At 37.2% G+C, this 16649-nt stretch overlaps 1 protein-coding gene across 5 annotated transcripts in view; it reads right to left on the minus strand.

Annotated features, from left to right (window-relative positions):
• LOC137089105 (NACHT, LRR and PYD domains-containing protein 1 homolog) overlaps positions 1 to 16213 on the minus strand; it is a 20873-nt gene extending 4660 nt beyond the window's left edge. The window contains exons 1-17 of one of the 5 annotated variants that reach the window (XM_067452569.1): positions 15973 to 16213; positions 11947 to 12036; positions 11768 to 11857; positions 11349 to 11392; positions 11175 to 11235; positions 10758 to 10795; positions 10594 to 10645; positions 10496 to 10510; positions 8448 to 10074; positions 8210 to 8290; positions 7296 to 7379; positions 7075 to 7197; positions 6470 to 6628; positions 6265 to 6351; positions 1269 to 1363; positions 344 to 369; positions 188 to 264 (exon numbers count right to left, since the gene is read on the minus strand). In XM_067452569.1, the coding sequence (XP_067308670.1) occupies positions 188 to 264; positions 344 to 369; positions 1269 to 1363; positions 6265 to 6351; positions 6470 to 6628; positions 7075 to 7197; positions 7296 to 7379; positions 8210 to 8290; positions 8448 to 10074; positions 10496 to 10510; positions 10594 to 10645; positions 10758 to 10795; positions 11175 to 11235; positions 11349 to 11392; positions 11768 to 11857; positions 11947 to 12036; positions 15973 to 15988 (2765 nt within the window). In that variant the 5' untranslated portion in view covers positions 15989 to 16213. Of the gene's footprint in view, positions 1 to 187; positions 265 to 343; positions 370 to 1268; positions 1364 to 6264; positions 6352 to 6469; positions 6629 to 7074; positions 7198 to 7295; positions 7380 to 8209; positions 8291 to 8447; positions 10075 to 10495; positions 10511 to 10593; positions 10646 to 10757; positions 10810 to 11174; positions 11236 to 11348; positions 11396 to 11767; positions 11858 to 11946; positions 12037 to 15972 lie in introns of those variants that run through there. The other 4 variants (XM_067452568.1, XM_067452571.1, XM_067452570.1 and 1 more) reach the window with 4 other exon arrangements.
• Positions 16214 to 16649: the final 436 nt, after the last annotated feature.

Genomic DNA, 16649 nt, shown 5'->3' on the forward strand with positions numbered 1-16649 from the left:
GAACAATCAGACAAGAATATATGCAAAGAACAAATGCTGGATATAAGAAATGTTAATTGACAGATGATAATAATAAAGCAATCATATGTAAGGATACAAATGCTATTATGAAGTGTCGCAATAATAAGTCATTTGAACGTCATGTTAAGATAAGAATTTCCACTAAAATAACATAATTGTCCAATACCTGTATGTAATCTTCTGGTTGTCCTCATCATCTTCCTGAACATGGTCAGGTGTGAACACTTCTTCATCACCTGATGACTGAAGTGAAGAAAAGAATGATCCTGTTATTCTGACTGTGAGAGTAAGAAAGAAAGAACACAAGACAATTTCTACTCACTGATTGTCCTGAACGTGATTCCGCTCCTAATGAAGAGTAAGAAACAAAGGCATTTATGGTTACTTAAACATTTATAAGAAATTCATTCAACAGACAAGTCTAGATTCAAGTCAAGATTGACATGAGATTGACAGAAACTGAGTGTTTCACCCCCCCTTTAAGGAAAACATGTTTGAGGTAAAAATTCCGGGATTTTTCTCCAGGCCTATTGTGGACTTCAACGGGAACCAACGGATTGAAGGTCCAAATTGCAGTTTCAATGCAGTTTCAAAGGGCTCAATCCCAGATGAGGAATAACGATCTGTCATTTTTTTTACCGACCCAGTGTTTTCAAAGCGAACATGCAAAGTCAAATGCCCTTTGCAAAAAAAGGTAACACCGATGCAGGCATTTTAAATTTGGAGGAGAAAATTACTGAACGTTTCGCTAGACAAGACACTGATTAGACCGAGGGACTGGGATCGTGTAGAGCCCTTTGAAGCTTTAGTACGAATAAAGAAAACAATGGACATCTTGGATGACATGGGGGTAAGTAAATTATAAGGAAATTTTAATTCTGTAGTGAACTAAGCCTTTAATTAAAATATCAAATAAACCTAAACAGTGAACTCAGCTTTAGATACATTTTTGATTTTCTATGTCAATAGCAATAGTAAAACAACAGCATTCTCTTTCAACAAACAAACAATTGTGTCATTTAAATGACACTCTCAGCAAAATGACTAACAAAGTAAAGCAAAGTCTTCTGATTGGATAACCAAAAACAGATTCTTTTTTTCAGTTTAAAGAGTCTAGCACTGTCACAGAGACAAAAGTGATATTTCAGCAGGGCACCTATCTGCCCATTTCATTGACATCTGCTTTATGCATGCCATCCCACAGAACAGCACCTTTATGGAAGTCTACGGGGCTGTACAAGACTCACCTTTGCTCTTTTTTGGACTTTTGGTCTTTATTGTCTTCAACTTTGAAACTGTGAAACTCTTCCTGTCACACTCAAGTAACACAGACTTCCTCCAGCTAAATGAGAAAACATTAAACAAAGATTATAGTAAAGAAAAAAGAAAAATATATACATATACAATATTGGAAAGTATTCAGACCCCGTTAAATGTGTTACTCTTTGTTATATTGCAGCCAATTGCTAAAATCATATCAGTTCTTTTTTTCTCAATAATGTACACACAGCACCCCATATTGATAGAAAAACACAATTGTTGATATTTTTGCTGATTTATTAAAAAAGAACAACTGAAATATTACATGGTCTTAAGTATTCAGACCCTTTGCTCAGTATTTAGTAGAAGCACCTTTTTGAGCTAATACAGCCATGAGTCTTTTTGGGAAAGATACAACAAGTTTTTCACACCTGGATTTGGGGATCCTCTGCCATTCTAAGGCCAAAAAGTTCTATGGTCTCATCAGACCAGAGAATCTTATTTCTCAGCATGTTGAAGTCCTTCAGGTGTTTTTTGTTGTTGTTGTTTTAGCAAAAATCTATGCAGGCTTTCATATGTCTTGCACTGAGGAAAGGCTTCCGTCGGGCCACTCTCCCATAAAGCCCTGACTGGTGGAAGGCTGCAGTGATGGTTGACTTTCTACAACTTTCTCCCATCTCCCGACTGCATCTCTGGAGCTCAGCAACAGTGATCTTTGGGTTCTTTGGCTCTTCTCCATTCTCCCCTGATAGCTCAGTTTGCACCGGACGGCCAGCTCTAGGAAGGGTTCTGGTCATCCCAAACGTCTTAATTTAGGGATTATGGAGGCCACTGTGTTCTTATGAACCTTAAGTGCAGCAGAAATTTTTTGTAACCTTGGCCACTGTGGCAAACTTGGATCTGTGCCTTGCCACAATTCTGTCTCTGAGCTCTTCGTGCAGTTTTTTTGACCTCATGATTCTCATTTGCTCTGACATGCACTGTGAGCTGTAAGGTCTTATTTAGACAGATGTGTGGCTTTCCTAATCAAGTCCAATCAGTATAATCAAACACATCTAGACTCAAATGATGGTGTAGAACAGGGCTATTCAAATCTTGCCCTGGAGGGCCAATGCGCTGCAGATTTTAGCTCCAACCCTGATTAGAAAATCACAGGTGTGTGTGTGTTTGATCAGGGTTGGAGCTAAACTCTGCAGCGCATTGGCCCTCCAGGGTAAGATTTGAATAGCCCTGTTGTAGAACCATCTCAAGGATGATCATAAGAAATGGACACCTGAGTTAAATATACAGTCTTGTTCAAAATAATAGCAGTACAATGTGACTAACCAGAATAATCAAGGTTTTTAGTATATTTTTTATTGCTATGTGGCAAACAAGTTACCAGTAGGTTCAGTAGATTGTCAGAAAACAAACAAGACCCAGCATTCATGATATGCACGCTCTTAAGGCTGTGCAATTGGGCAATTAGTTGAAAGGGGTGTGTTCAAAAAAATAGCAGTGTCTACCTTTGACTGTACAAACTATTTTGTACAAACATTTTTTTTTCTGGGATTTAGCAATCCTGTGAATCACTAAACTAATATATAGTTGTATGACCACAGTTTTTTAAAACTGCTTGACATCTGTGTGGCATGGAGTCAACCAACTTGTGGCACCTCTCAGCTGTTATTCCACTCCATGATTCTTTAACAACATTCCACAATTCATTCACATTTCTTGGTTTTGCTTCAGAAACAGCATTTTTGATATCACCCCACAAGTTCTCAATTGGATTAAGGTCTGGAGATTGGGCTGGCCACTCCATAACATTAATTGTGTTGGTTTGGAACCAAGACTTTGCCCGTTTACTAGTGTGTTTTGGGTCATCGTCTTGTTGAAACAACCATTTCAAGGGCATGTCCTCTTCAGCATAGGGCAACATGACCTCTTCAAGTATTTTAACATATGCAAACTGATCCATGATCCCTGGTATGCGATAAATAGGCCCAACACCATAGTAGGAGAAACATGCCCATACCATGATACTTGCACCTCCATGCTTCACTGTCTTCACTGTGTACTGTGGCTTGAATTCAGAGTTTGGGGGTCGTCTCACAAACTGCCTGTGGCCCTTGGACCCAAAAAGAACAATTTTACTCTCATCAGTCCACAAAATGTTCCTCCATTTCTCTTTAGGCCAGTTGATGTGTTCTTTGGCAAATTGTAACCTCTTCTGCACATGCCTTTTTTTTAACAGAGGGACTTTGCGGGGGATTCTTGAAAATAGATTAGCTTCACACAGACGTCTTCTAACTGTCACAGTACTTACAGGTAACTCCAGACTGTCTTTGATCATCCTGGAGGTGATCATTGGCTGAGCCTTTGCCATTCTGGTTATTCTTCTATCCATTTTGATGGTTGTCTTCCGTTTTCTTCCACGTCTCTCTGGTTTTGCTCTCCATTTTAAGGCATTGGAGATCATTTTAGCTGAACAGCCTATCATTTTTTGCACCTCTTTATAGGTTTTCCCCTCTCTAATCAACTTTTTAATCAAAGTACGCTGTTCTTCTGAACAATGTCTTGAACGACCCATTTTCCTCAGCTTTCAAATGCATGTTCAACAAGTGTTGGCTTCATCCTTAAATAGGGGCCACCTGATTCACACCTGTTTCTTCACAAAATTGATGACCTCAGTGATTGAATGCCACACTGCTATTTTTTTGAACACACCCCTTTCAACTAATTCAACTAATTGCCCAATTGCACAGCCTTAAGAGCGTGCATATCATGAATGCTGGGTCTCATTTGTTTTCTGAGAATCTACTGAACCTACTGGTAACTTGTTTGCCACGTAGCAATAAAAAAATATACGAAAAACCTTGATTATTCTGGTTAGTCACATTGTACTGCTATTATTTTGAACAAGACTGTATGAGTGTCACAGCAAAGAGTGTGATATTTCAGTATTTCTTTTTTAATAAATCTGCAAAAATGTCAATAATTCTGTTTCTCTGTCAATATGGGGTGCTGTGTGTACATTAATGAGAAAAAAATGAACTTAAATTATTTTAGCAAATGGCTGCAATACAACAAAGAGTGAAAAATGTAAGGGGGTCTGAATACTTCCGGACCCACTATTATATATATATACACAGTCTTGTTCAAAATAATAGCAGTACAATGTGACTAACCAGAATAGTCAAGGTTTTTAGTATATTTTTTTTTATTGCTACGTGGCAAACAAGTTACCAGTAGGTTCAGTAGATTGTCAGAAAACAAACAAGACCCAGCATTCATGATATGCACGCTCTTAAGGCTGTGCAATTGGGCAATTAGTTGAAAGGGGTGTGTTCAAAAAAATAGCAGTGTCTACCTTTGACTGTACAAACTAAAAACTATTTTGTACAAACATTTTTTTTTTTCTGGGATTTAGCAATCCTGTGATTCACTAAACTAATATTTAGTTGTATGACCACAGTTTTTTAAAACTGCTTGACATCTGTGTGGCATGGAGTCAACCAACTTGTGGCACCTCTCAGCTGTTATTCCACTCCATGATTCTTTAACAACATTCCACAATTCATTCACATTTCTTGGTTTTGCTTCAGAAACAGCATTTTTGATATCACCCGACAAGTTCTCAATTGGATTAAGGTCTGGAGATTGGGCTGGCCACTCCATAACATTAATTTTGTTGGTTTGGAACCAAGACTTTGCCCGTTTACTAGTGTGTTTTGGGTCATTGTCTTGTTGAAACAACCATTTCAAGGGCATGTCCTCTTCAGCATAGGGCAACATGACCTCTTCAAGTATTTTAACATATGCAAACTGATCCATGATCCCTGGTATGCGATAAATAGGCCCAACACCATAGTAGGAGAAACATGCCCATATCATGATGCTTGCACCTCCATGCTTCACTGTCTTCACTGTGTACTGTGGCTTGAATTCAGAGTTTGGGGGTCGTCTCACAAACTGCCTGTGGCCCTTGGACCCAAAAAGAACAATTTTACTCTCATCAGTCCACAAAATGTTCCTCCATTTCTCTTTAGGCCAGTTGATGTGTTCTTTGGCAAATTGTAACCTCTTCTGCACATGCCTTTTTTTTAACAGAGGGACTTTGCGGGGGATTCTTGAAAATAGATTAGCTTCACACAGACGTCTTCTAACTGTCACAGTACTTACAGGTAACTCCAGACTGTCTTTGATCATCCTGGAGGTGATCATTGGCTGAGCCTTTGCCATTCTGGTTATTCTTCTATCCATTTTGATGGTTGTCTTCCGTTTTCTTCCACGTCTCTCTGGTTTTGCTCTCCATTTTAAGGCATTGGAGATCATTTTAGCTGAACAGCCTATCATTTTTTGCACCTCTTTATAGGTTTTCCCCTCTCTAATCAACTTTTTAATCAAAGTACGCTGTTCTTCTGTACAATGTCTTGAACGACCCATTTTCCTCAGTTTTCAAATGCATGTTCAACAAGTGTTGGCTTCATCCTTAAATAGGGGCCACCTGATTCACACCTGTTTCTTCACAAAATTGATGACCTCAGTGATTGAATGCCACACTGCTATTTTTTTGAACACACCCCTTTCAACTAATTCAACTAATTGCCCAATTGCACAGCCTTAAGAGCGTGCATATCATGAATGCTGGGTCTCGTTTGTTTTCTGAGAATCTACTGAACCTACTGGTAACTTGTTTGCCACGTAGCAATAAAAAATATACGAAAAACCTTGATTATTCTGTTTAGTCACATTGTACTGCTATTATTTTGAACAATACTGTATATATATATATATATATATATATATATATATATATATATATATATATATATATATATATATATATATATATATATATACACACACACACACACACAGCTACATCCATTTTGTAGTTCAGTAATGTCAGCTGTGACATTAGCTCATGCTAAAATATTTCAACATTAAAGTAGGGCATATATATAAACAATATATATTATATATTTTATGCATACTTACACAGTCAGGGTCCAACCTGTCTGTGTCAGTGATTCCCTCAGAGACTGTATAATTTCTAACGGAATAAATGAAACTGTTGCATTTATCCTATAATAAAAGATAAAATAAACAATTAGCTGCAGTCATGTTTCTGAAAACAGCTTAAAAATATGTTTACTATTCACAAGCATAAACAAATCCATTAAAAGAGCTGATCTTTTCATACCTGAGTTCGTTCAGACTAGGAAAGGCCTGGACAAGGGAGAGGATTGTGGTATTCCATCTGACAGTCCATCTGTCTGTCTGCATATGGACTTTCTTTAAACCAGACACAGAGCGCAGGACATCCAGAGAGAACAATGCATCCACTGATGAAACTTTAGAGCTATATAAAAAGAAAAAGTGGAAATATTATAACATGTATGATCATTTATACCACGATCTGTCTGATTATTTTGATTGGCTGGGTGGTGTGCATTTAAACCATTGACCAGGCACACACAGTAACATTCAGCAGCATTCAACACTTTCTTGTGACATTTATTAAAGGGATGTTCACCCAAACATGAAAATTCTGTCATCGTTTAAAGTTTCTTTCTTCTGCTGAATATAAAAGAAGATATTAACTAATATCTTCTCTAGGTCTGGAACAACTTGAGCATGAGTAAATGATGACACAATTTTCATGTTTGGGTGAACTATCACTTTAACTAAAACATTTTCAATAAAACAAATATTTCTCAGCAACAGGGTGGTTTTAAAGCAAACAATCTCATGCCTTCACTACTGGAGACAGGATATTCACATATGCACAATCTTTACTTTACAGACCTTGGTGATCTGAGGAGTTTCAGGAAGAGTCTCCAGTTGACCGAGGAAAGTTCTTGTCGTGAATAGGTGAGAGTTAATTCTGAGATTAACAACGATGTCATTTTTGAGCAGCAAACAGAGAGCCTAAAATAACCATAGAAGTAACGTTTAAAGTTCAAACTTTAATTTAGCATACGTGGCATAAATTAAGCTGACATTTTTTATGATTAAAGGTTTTTTACGTGACATCTTCATTTTCAACTGATGCAATAATCTCTTGGCAGAACCTTTTGGTCCTTTTCTTGTGAGATTTTTGATCCTGTATTCTGCCAATTACAATAAAGACATTGTAAATTGCATACTAAAAAAAGTAATGAACTCTATGCATGGTAGCCTTTGTTTCCACTTATTCAGCAACATATGGTGCAGCGAAAAATTCAGTGAAAGATATCCATTGTTGTGTAAAGGCCCATTCACACCAAGGATGGTAACTATAAAGATATAGTTTTAAAATCGTTCTCAGCATTAAAAAAATAGCACAGTTCACCCCACATATATAAAGACAGACAAGCTTGCGCTTAAACAGAATGATAGTTATGGGTGTGAACGGGCCTTAAGACAGGAAGCTGTCATTTCATTTTAGCTATAGCTGAGTGAAGAAGCTAACATGTCTGAGACTCATACTTTATCTTATTTGCATAGTATTTTATTACAAACAAAATTACAGTTAATGTTACTGCAACTGTCAAAGACTTGCTGAAAATTAAGATTCTTTAACACAATATTCCCATCTTTAACCATGACTTTAATAGCATTAGTCAATAAATGTGAATATTCTGTGTAATTTCTTGTTTTCTGATGAATATCAGGTAACGAAAGATCAATGTAAGTTTAAGATTAGTTTTGTAAGGGAGAAAGATAGCGGTCTTATTAATTGAGAGTGGCACTAAAATATTAAATAAACATTAAATATTAAATGTTAGTGCTCAATCTTTTTTCTACTAGCCTACACATCAAAGAGATGTTTTTGACTTCTGACTTCACTAGAAGCATGAGCACTGGTTGAAATTTTAGTGGAAACGCATAGGCTACGTTCCATGCAGAGTCCATAACAATGACAGATATTACTTAATGTTTAGAATAAAATATTGATTACATCAGTTCTTTCACAATCTTTCCATCACCAAGCATTGAGATCAAATCCCCAGCATCTTCTGTAATGTGATCCATCTTCAACCTTTTAAAGTGAACAGAATGTATTAACATTTAGATATCAAATAGATCATTTGTTCAAGTGCTAACTTAACAGTCCATGTATTTAATATAGTAAGTAGAAATTCAAGAGCAATGATAATGTGTTAAGTGTTAAAATGTACAGTCTGAACTTGGCTCACCATAACTCTCCACAACTGTACAGTGCAGACTGAAGAAACTTCAGATTGTCAGATGTTATATTGAGTCTCAGATTGCTAATGTTAACACAGTTCTGTAAACAAAACTGCAACATCAAGCAGTCTGCTTTTTTCAGTGGAATATTTGACAGATCTATTGAAACCAAAACTTTTTCAATGAAGCTCTTCTCATGGAGCTCATAGAGACAATGGAGAATAAACAGCATGTGTTCATTTTGATTTCTCTGTGAGCACTGATTGATCCATTCCTTAATCTGGCTTTCTATGTTGATAGAGACAGCCATGTTGTGCTTTTCAAAGAATGAGGGGATCCATTCTTTCTTACAGAGACCACAGAGGAACAGAATCACAGGCTGAAGAAGCTTTGAATGTCTTATTTCTAAACCTGCCATTGAAAAGTCTCTATCAGACCAACAGGACAAAACCCATCCTCTCTCTACAGCGTGAAGCAGCTTTCTCACTTTCCTCTGGGACTCTTCTTCATCCAGAAGGACATAGTACAAAGCAGCGAAGAACTCCTGAAAGCTGAGATGCTTGAAACTGAACATCGTCTCCTGACGGATTCTTCTTCTAGAGAGAATCTTGCACAGGAATGGACTGCCAGCAGGGTCTGAAACTGTTTCTTTCACACTTTTCTCATCAAACAGGACTTGCTGTTCCAGCATCCCTCTCTCTGCCAGCTGACCCAGACTCCTCAGCAGGGTCGGGACAGACTGACTCAAACCCTGGCAGTGATGATCCAGTAGAGTGGACACAAAGTCAACGTAGATGGAGGTGGTGGTTTCCAATCCACTTGTCACATCTGCACCATCACTGAACCTCTCTCGCATAACCATGCAGATGATCCAGCAGATAACAGGGATGGAGCAGATGGTGAAGAGGGATGTATTTTCCTTCACATACTTGAAAGCTTTCCTGAAGAGTTCCTCATCCTGAAAGAACTTCTGAAAGTACTCTTCCACCCCTTTCTCACAGAAACCTACAATCTTAAAGAAAGGCTGTGAGACCTCAGTTCTAGTAGTGATAAGCAGTAAAGATCGGGGCAGAATTTGTTTATGAAGCAAGGAACAAACAATGGCCTCAGCTGGGGCTCTCTGGAATTGAGATGATATGTGAAATTCCTGATACATGAATCTAAGGTCATCTAGATCATCAAGTCCATCAATGATGATGAGCACTCTCTGCGCTTGGTACTGTAACATCTGTGAGATCTGATCTGACGATAAACTACAATTCCAGCTCAGGAGCTCAATCAAGTTAATCTCCTCACAAATACATTTCAGCTCTTCATACCTAAGGTAGAAAGCTAGACCAAAGTTTTTAAGGTATTTCTCTTCAGATGCCCAGTCCAATATAATCTTTTGTGCTATGAAAGATTTTCCACAACCAGAATTTCCTTGGAGAATGATATCTTGATAATACAGAGCAATGTGTGAACTAAACATCTCCTCCACACTGATATTCTGAAAATTGCCTTTTGTGTTTTTCTGAATGATCACAGGTTTAGTGTACAGGTCAGCCAGTGAGACTTGTTGACCAGAGAGGAAACTCCTCTCATTCTCATGCCAGTCGACTGACTTCTTATACGGAAATACCATCTTCTGCCATTCTAGAGGAAAACATAAAACATTTTTTAGCCCATAATACAAAATGTTAAATTAAATGGAGAATAAAGAGTTTACAAGTCTTGTTCAAAAACACTGAATAGACCAGACAAAAAACAGACAAGTTTGTTTAAAACCAAGCTCAAGTTACAGCATATTGTTGCATTGAAATATTAATAACCCACATTATAACTTCTGGTTCAGTAGGAGCTCTAAATAAATATGACCACCAATGTAAGAACTGCTTGGTAAAGATTTGAATTACACCTCATAACAGAAAATTAGAAAATAGATAGCCATTCACTATTTCACCACTTACAGCGTGTATTAGCTTTTTTAATTATGGATCGAAACTCCTTTTGCGTTATTTAGTTTGTGATTTATTTCAAGAGCAATCAAAGATCTCATATAAAACAGTAAGCATACCTTTGGCGTTTGGACCTGTTTGAAAAGAACTGATTAGAGCCCATGTCTTCCATATATACTTCTTTCTTGCATATTAAACAGTCAGAATATGATCCTACCTTCTTGTACTATTAGGGGTCTTTTTTCCAGCCAAAATCTAGAGCTTGACCGCTTAATAAGGAGAGAATGATGAGTGTTTCAACATTAATTGAAAATCAAAAGCGTTCAAGTCTTTTTCAATCACGGTCTCATCATAAAGACGCATTATAGGAAATTCACTTACAGGAGTAGATGACTGAAATTCTGACATTTCGTCTGGACCTGCTTGAAAAGAACTGATTAAAGCTCATGTCAGCTTGAATAATGTCAAGTACAATTCCAAATAGCAAGCATTTATCCATGATGGGTGTTTTCACTAGAACAATTTCAAACAATGGTGCATCTACTATATTGTTTCTCTGTTCTATTGTTTTACTGGTTTGTCTTTTGTTCTTGATTTGTATTGTTAGTGACTGGAATTAAATACATTTTAAAGCTCAAGTGAATAAACCTTTTTTACATTAGATTAACAAAGGTTCAACAACATTAAGCAGAAGTGCAAGTGACACATGTGAGCAAGAATATAATACTTTACACATAGCCCAGTTCTTGCATATATTACTCATTGCTTGCATATTAAACAGTCAGAATATAAGCCTACCTTGTTGTACTACTGGGTTTCTTCCAGCCCAATCACGCTCCTTAAATGCTGAGGTTGACCACTTAAATAAGGAGCAAATGATGGGTGTTTCAACATTAATTGAAAATCAAAAGCTTTCAAGTCTTTTTTTAATATTCAGTTTCATTATAACAAACACAAATCCTCATCACTTACATTAGGGGATGATTCCTGCATAAATCTCTTCAGTTTGATTAAACCTGCTTGAAAAGAACTGGTTAGACGAGCTCCTGTCAGCTGGAATAATGTCAAGTATAATTCCAGCTATTTATCCATGTAGAAGGCTAGCACATGTTCAAACCATGACGGGTGTTTTTAACCGCTTTACAAAATTCACTCCAATCTAATGGGGGCCAGATTTAGGGATAGAAGTAGGGATGGGCCTTCATAATTTTAGTGGGGGAAACATTTGAATATGCTCATCATTGTCTGAAAACTGATTGCACTGATTGGAATTTCAGTTCTGCATGCACTGAAAAAAAGGTGGTGGATTTTCTTTTTCTTTTTTGTACAATTTCCAGACCTTAGAGCAGGGAATTTTGGGTAAAGAAAAAAAATAATCAGAGAATCCATACCTTCTCGCAACTTCTGGGGTGTTTTTTCCAAAATGTGTTCACGGACACTTAGTTGATCATCATCTGAGCTTGATGTCTGTGTGAAGTGCTCTGAAGAAAATAATTATTCAGAACACAGATCAGCTGGACTGGGGAAATCAAGCTTTATAATTATCAGCTATATGACAGAGAATCCATACCTTCTTGCCACTTCTGGGGTGTTTTTTCCAAAATGTGTTCACGGACACTTAGTTGATCATCATCTGAGCTTGATGTCTGTGTGAAGTGCTCTGAAGAAAACAATTATTCAGAACACAGATCAGCTGGACTGGGGAAATCAAGCTTTATCATTATCAGCTATATGACAAACTAAAACTCTGCCCTATTCTCCTTTACTAACACACTTTCTTTAATAAACTCAGCTCAACAAATGACAAGGACAACTCTCGTAAACTCTGAGTTAACTCTTCAAAGCTAACTGAAGAATTAAAGACATTCAAAGCTAACTCCTGTAATTCCTGTAAGGGAATCTTAATTTTAATATTTGTGGTAACATTAGCAGAACAACATTATCAGTAAAATCTTTCTGTGGATCACTCTTTAAATATGACTTTATTACAGTGTCAAATGCAATATCTAGAATGAAAAATTGAATTAACCTTGCCATAGTGAAATAATATGAGTTCAGTACAAGTACATCGCATACATCGAGTCTCAAACACCATTGCCTCCTCCTTCATATGTAAATCCCATGAATCAAAAACACCACGGAAAAATAAGTGCTTCTCAACATAAACCCAACAGTGACGCAAGCGTTGGGGATCATTTAAATGCACGCCCCCAACATTAGCATCGGTCCAAACATGTGCATTGACCGGTGGAACTGACAGAGCCAAATCATCAAACGACTCTTGAGGATAGTAAAAACGGCTCTCATGACACACAAGTCATGTATAGGCTCTACAGGGGACTGTTGTCATATGTCAACAGTCATGGTTATGGTTTATTATAATCGGATACCACAAAAAATCGTTCGTTTGTTCGGCCCATTTCAAGCAAGCTTCGCTCAGCGTCTTAAGGGGCAACTGTATTCCTGCAAGCAGTAAGTAGTGATTTATCCACTTATTGACTAGCTGTTTAAACAATTTCTGATTAAATTGAAAGTTTCTTAGAGAGACCGCATTGTCTAGATGACACAAGATGCTAGTACAGTAACAATACAGAACACCAATTACCATACAAAACTAAATAGTGTGTCTAATGACAAAGATTAATATTATTTTGTATTACAAAATACAACCGTAGAAACGTTGCTTACAGATCGTTCACTTGATCCTTCTAGCAAACGTCACCTTTTCCACCATGTTAAAATGACAGTCATTTGACAAGGCTATTCATTTTGTAAAAATAGAAGTTATTAGGGGTGTAACTATTAATCTACTACATCGATGTATCGATTTATATTCCTATGATCCAACTACATCGACCTGTGCTAGGCAAGTTGGCAGGGTTGCCATATTGGGCGGTTTCGCAATCTATTTTGCAGGCAAAAATGGGTTTGGGCGGGTGGATAAAAATTGGGCTGGTTTTGGATCAGTGCGGCGGTTTTTTGTAGCCGAAATACCGGCACTTCAGATCCTTCTTCCTGCGACCCTCTGTTCAACAGGCAGCAGTCTCACTCACTCACACACACAAACACTACAGCTCTGGCTTGGCTGACGTGCTTTGTCTAGAGATGGCCCGCCGTCCACGAACGTTCTGCTTTTGCAAAGACTGACACATGTTGTCTAAATAATATGGTCAGCGCAATTTTCATGTAATGTTATTCATGACTATGCATGTTTCATGTATTTGAAATAATTGAAATGTTAAAGTGGGTTATTTTGTATATCCATACATCCACTCAATGTTTTCATGTTAGGCTTTTGTTCCAAGCGAATTTTATTGACAATAGACATCATAGACAGTAAAAGAAATGGACCGAGCGATCCCATTGACGTCAACGGCTAAATAATGAAGTCAACTTAGGGGCACTCACTTCCTGATGGCTGAGCGAACTGCGCAGGCTCAGACGGAGCTTGAGGACGTAGTTGTGACGTGAGCCTCCTGTCTGACAGCTATAGGTCTTCTAGTAGATGTGGAAAGTGAAAGCTGAATCACGTTGTTTAAATATTTTCTCCCGTTGCTTTTGGCTCATGGGCTTCTCCCCATAAAGACTTTATCAGACTTTATGTCTCCACGTCCCCCCGACTGTCTCATAGACAGTAAAAGATTGCCTGCGAGCGTCTCCTCAGGTCTATACGGTAATTTCTCAACTGTGCGACAGAGTCGCGTTGGTTATGACGCAATCGTTAGCCTATTTTTACAAAAACAGCTTCTACGGGGCGATAGTGTAAGATACAAGGTAATGGAGCCTTTAATTCATTGTCGTGTTTCTTTAGAAATAAACAATGGACAAATGGAGTCTTTAAACGTCTCAGATGTAAAGTTATTCACTGTCAAAGTGACTCAAAAATGAATGGGAGTCAATGGGATGCTAACAGCAGGTGATGGCTTGGTTAGCAATGGCAGCCCCTAGGGGTGGAACGCTTTCCGAGCGCTAGATTACCCCCTTGATAGACATTTATTACTTTCCGTGACATAAGCTTATAGTTTAATAGTATTTTTAGTATTAATAGTATTTTTAATAGTCAGACTGAGGATGCTTTTGCGTCCATTCCGTTTTCCATTTTAAACCAGACATAAAATATGGAAAAGCAGTTTCTTTGTTTTTCTTTTTTCACTGATTAATAGCTAGAATTAGCAGATAGGCTACAAGGTAATTGTCTTAAATAATATTTAATAATGAAAAAAAAAAATCTTAAGTAATATTAAAAATAATATAAATTATTTATAACTTTTTTTTTTTTTTTTTAAGTGCCCATAAGCAGTGCCTTTTCTTCTGGAAACAATAAAATGACTACGGACAGAGGCATAGAAACATCTGTGTACTTTTTTGTTCATTTATCATTCTATTTCGGAATGAAAGATATAATTTAAAAAAGGGTGCAGCTTGATTTTTTGTTTAAAAGAAAAAAACAGAAATGGCTGTATTTTGTTATCAAATAGATTGGACGACATTTTCAATATTTTTTTAAGTTGTAGGCCTAATCATTATTTGTAAGTTTATTGTGTTTCATTTGACTGATCATATCTTTATCTGGAAATAATTTTACAAAAGAACATTTGTAAAAGTATTTTTTATATAAATCTGTTCGTTTTTAGTTTATAAAAATGCAAAACTAACTACTTTTTTTTTTAATTCCAAAAATAAGTTATTTTGTGCGCATGAAATATGTGTATAGCCTACGTTTTGATATACATTTTGTTATTCAACATAGTATTTAAAAATACAACAAACATTCCATTTAATTATTTTTTTCCATGGTTAAAAACGAAAAAGGAATGGAAGCAAAAGTAGGTTGTATACACGGACCGTTGCATTCATTTCACTGAATGTTGTTTCTGAAATCGGATAGGCTAGTCGATACATGAGTCATTTTAAAGCTTGTTAATGATTTCAATGTATTTAAATGAGAAATAAGCCACAAAAAAATTGGGCGGTTTTTGGGCGGTTTTTCTCGAAGTTTTGGGCTGGAAAACTGCTGGCATCTGGCAGGCCTTCTGGACGACATATATCAATCTTAATACCAGCAGCTATCACCCTGTAGCCCAAGACTGAAGGGGACTGTTTCCCACTGAAGCTCACGCCAGTCATGGGTTTCCCACTGAAGCTCACATGCCAGTCATGTTTGAGCCTCAAGTATATTTTTACGGTCTATGCTCCAGAGCCAGAAACAAACTAAGGCCGGTTTCACACTGCACGCGTTAGCAGGGGCCGTCGGCAGCGCGTGTTTTTTTTTTGGCGCCCATGTTAGATTAGAGAATTCACACCGTTTACTAATAATACTCACCGTTAATAATCACACAAATTATTAAACCCAGAGGCATATTAAGGTTACTTTTATTACCAATATCATATTTTTATCCAAATATTTCAAAAGGTTTTTGAGCAACATGACCAACGTTTGTGTTTTGAACGCACATGACGTCGTAAACACGAAATTAAATTCCTAGTTCGTAAATACAAATTTACCAGACTTGAACGCCCTTTTCAAGTAAAAGTGAAAAGAAATCAATTAATCAAAGCTTCACATTTAAATAACGCAAATAATAAATACACTCACTATGAAGATGAGCCATCGTGATTGATCGATTTTATCCTGCGTTTCAAGTACATTAGAGCTGTGTCAATAGTGTTCCGAAGTTCATGCTGCAGTACCATAGACCGTAAAGTGCAGTACAGTAAGAATTTCAAAGATTTACACCAGTTTATTTTGTCATCCTCTGTAATAACTTACTGAACAACACACGTGTGTGTTCAGTACATGCAGCATCATGCTCTAACGTCCTCCTCAGCTCCTCACAACGTAATCACGTTCTCTTAAAGGCATACACCCATTACACTCTTAAAAAAAAGTAAATGCTTCCTGACAAGAGAAACAGAAAGTAGCAGCAGGTGATTCGACAGACACTCCCAAGCATAGAAATAATATACGTAGACGCCTCATAGATGCGCGGCGCCATCTTGGATGGGTCCCCAATGCGCCGGCCGCCGCATTTATTTCTACTGAGGAAGATGTATTCTCAACTACAAGGATCATACCTCCCCGAGTTTTCACCGGATTTTCATACGGTTTGGTTTGTTACAAACTGCAGAGACTTAGTTATGATACAGGACGCTGTCACACATTGAAACTTCTGCTTTCATGTAGAAAGACTTTGTATTACGAGCTTTAACTAAGACATATGGTAGACTATGACATATTGATAAATGTATAAATGAATGAATCTTATATTTTAA

This window comes from Pseudorasbora parva, chromosome 9 (assembly GCF_024679245.1).
Source record: "Pseudorasbora parva isolate DD20220531a chromosome 9, ASM2467924v1, whole genome shotgun sequence".
Lineage (NCBI taxonomy): Eukaryota > Metazoa > Chordata > Actinopteri > Cypriniformes > Gobionidae > Pseudorasbora > Pseudorasbora parva.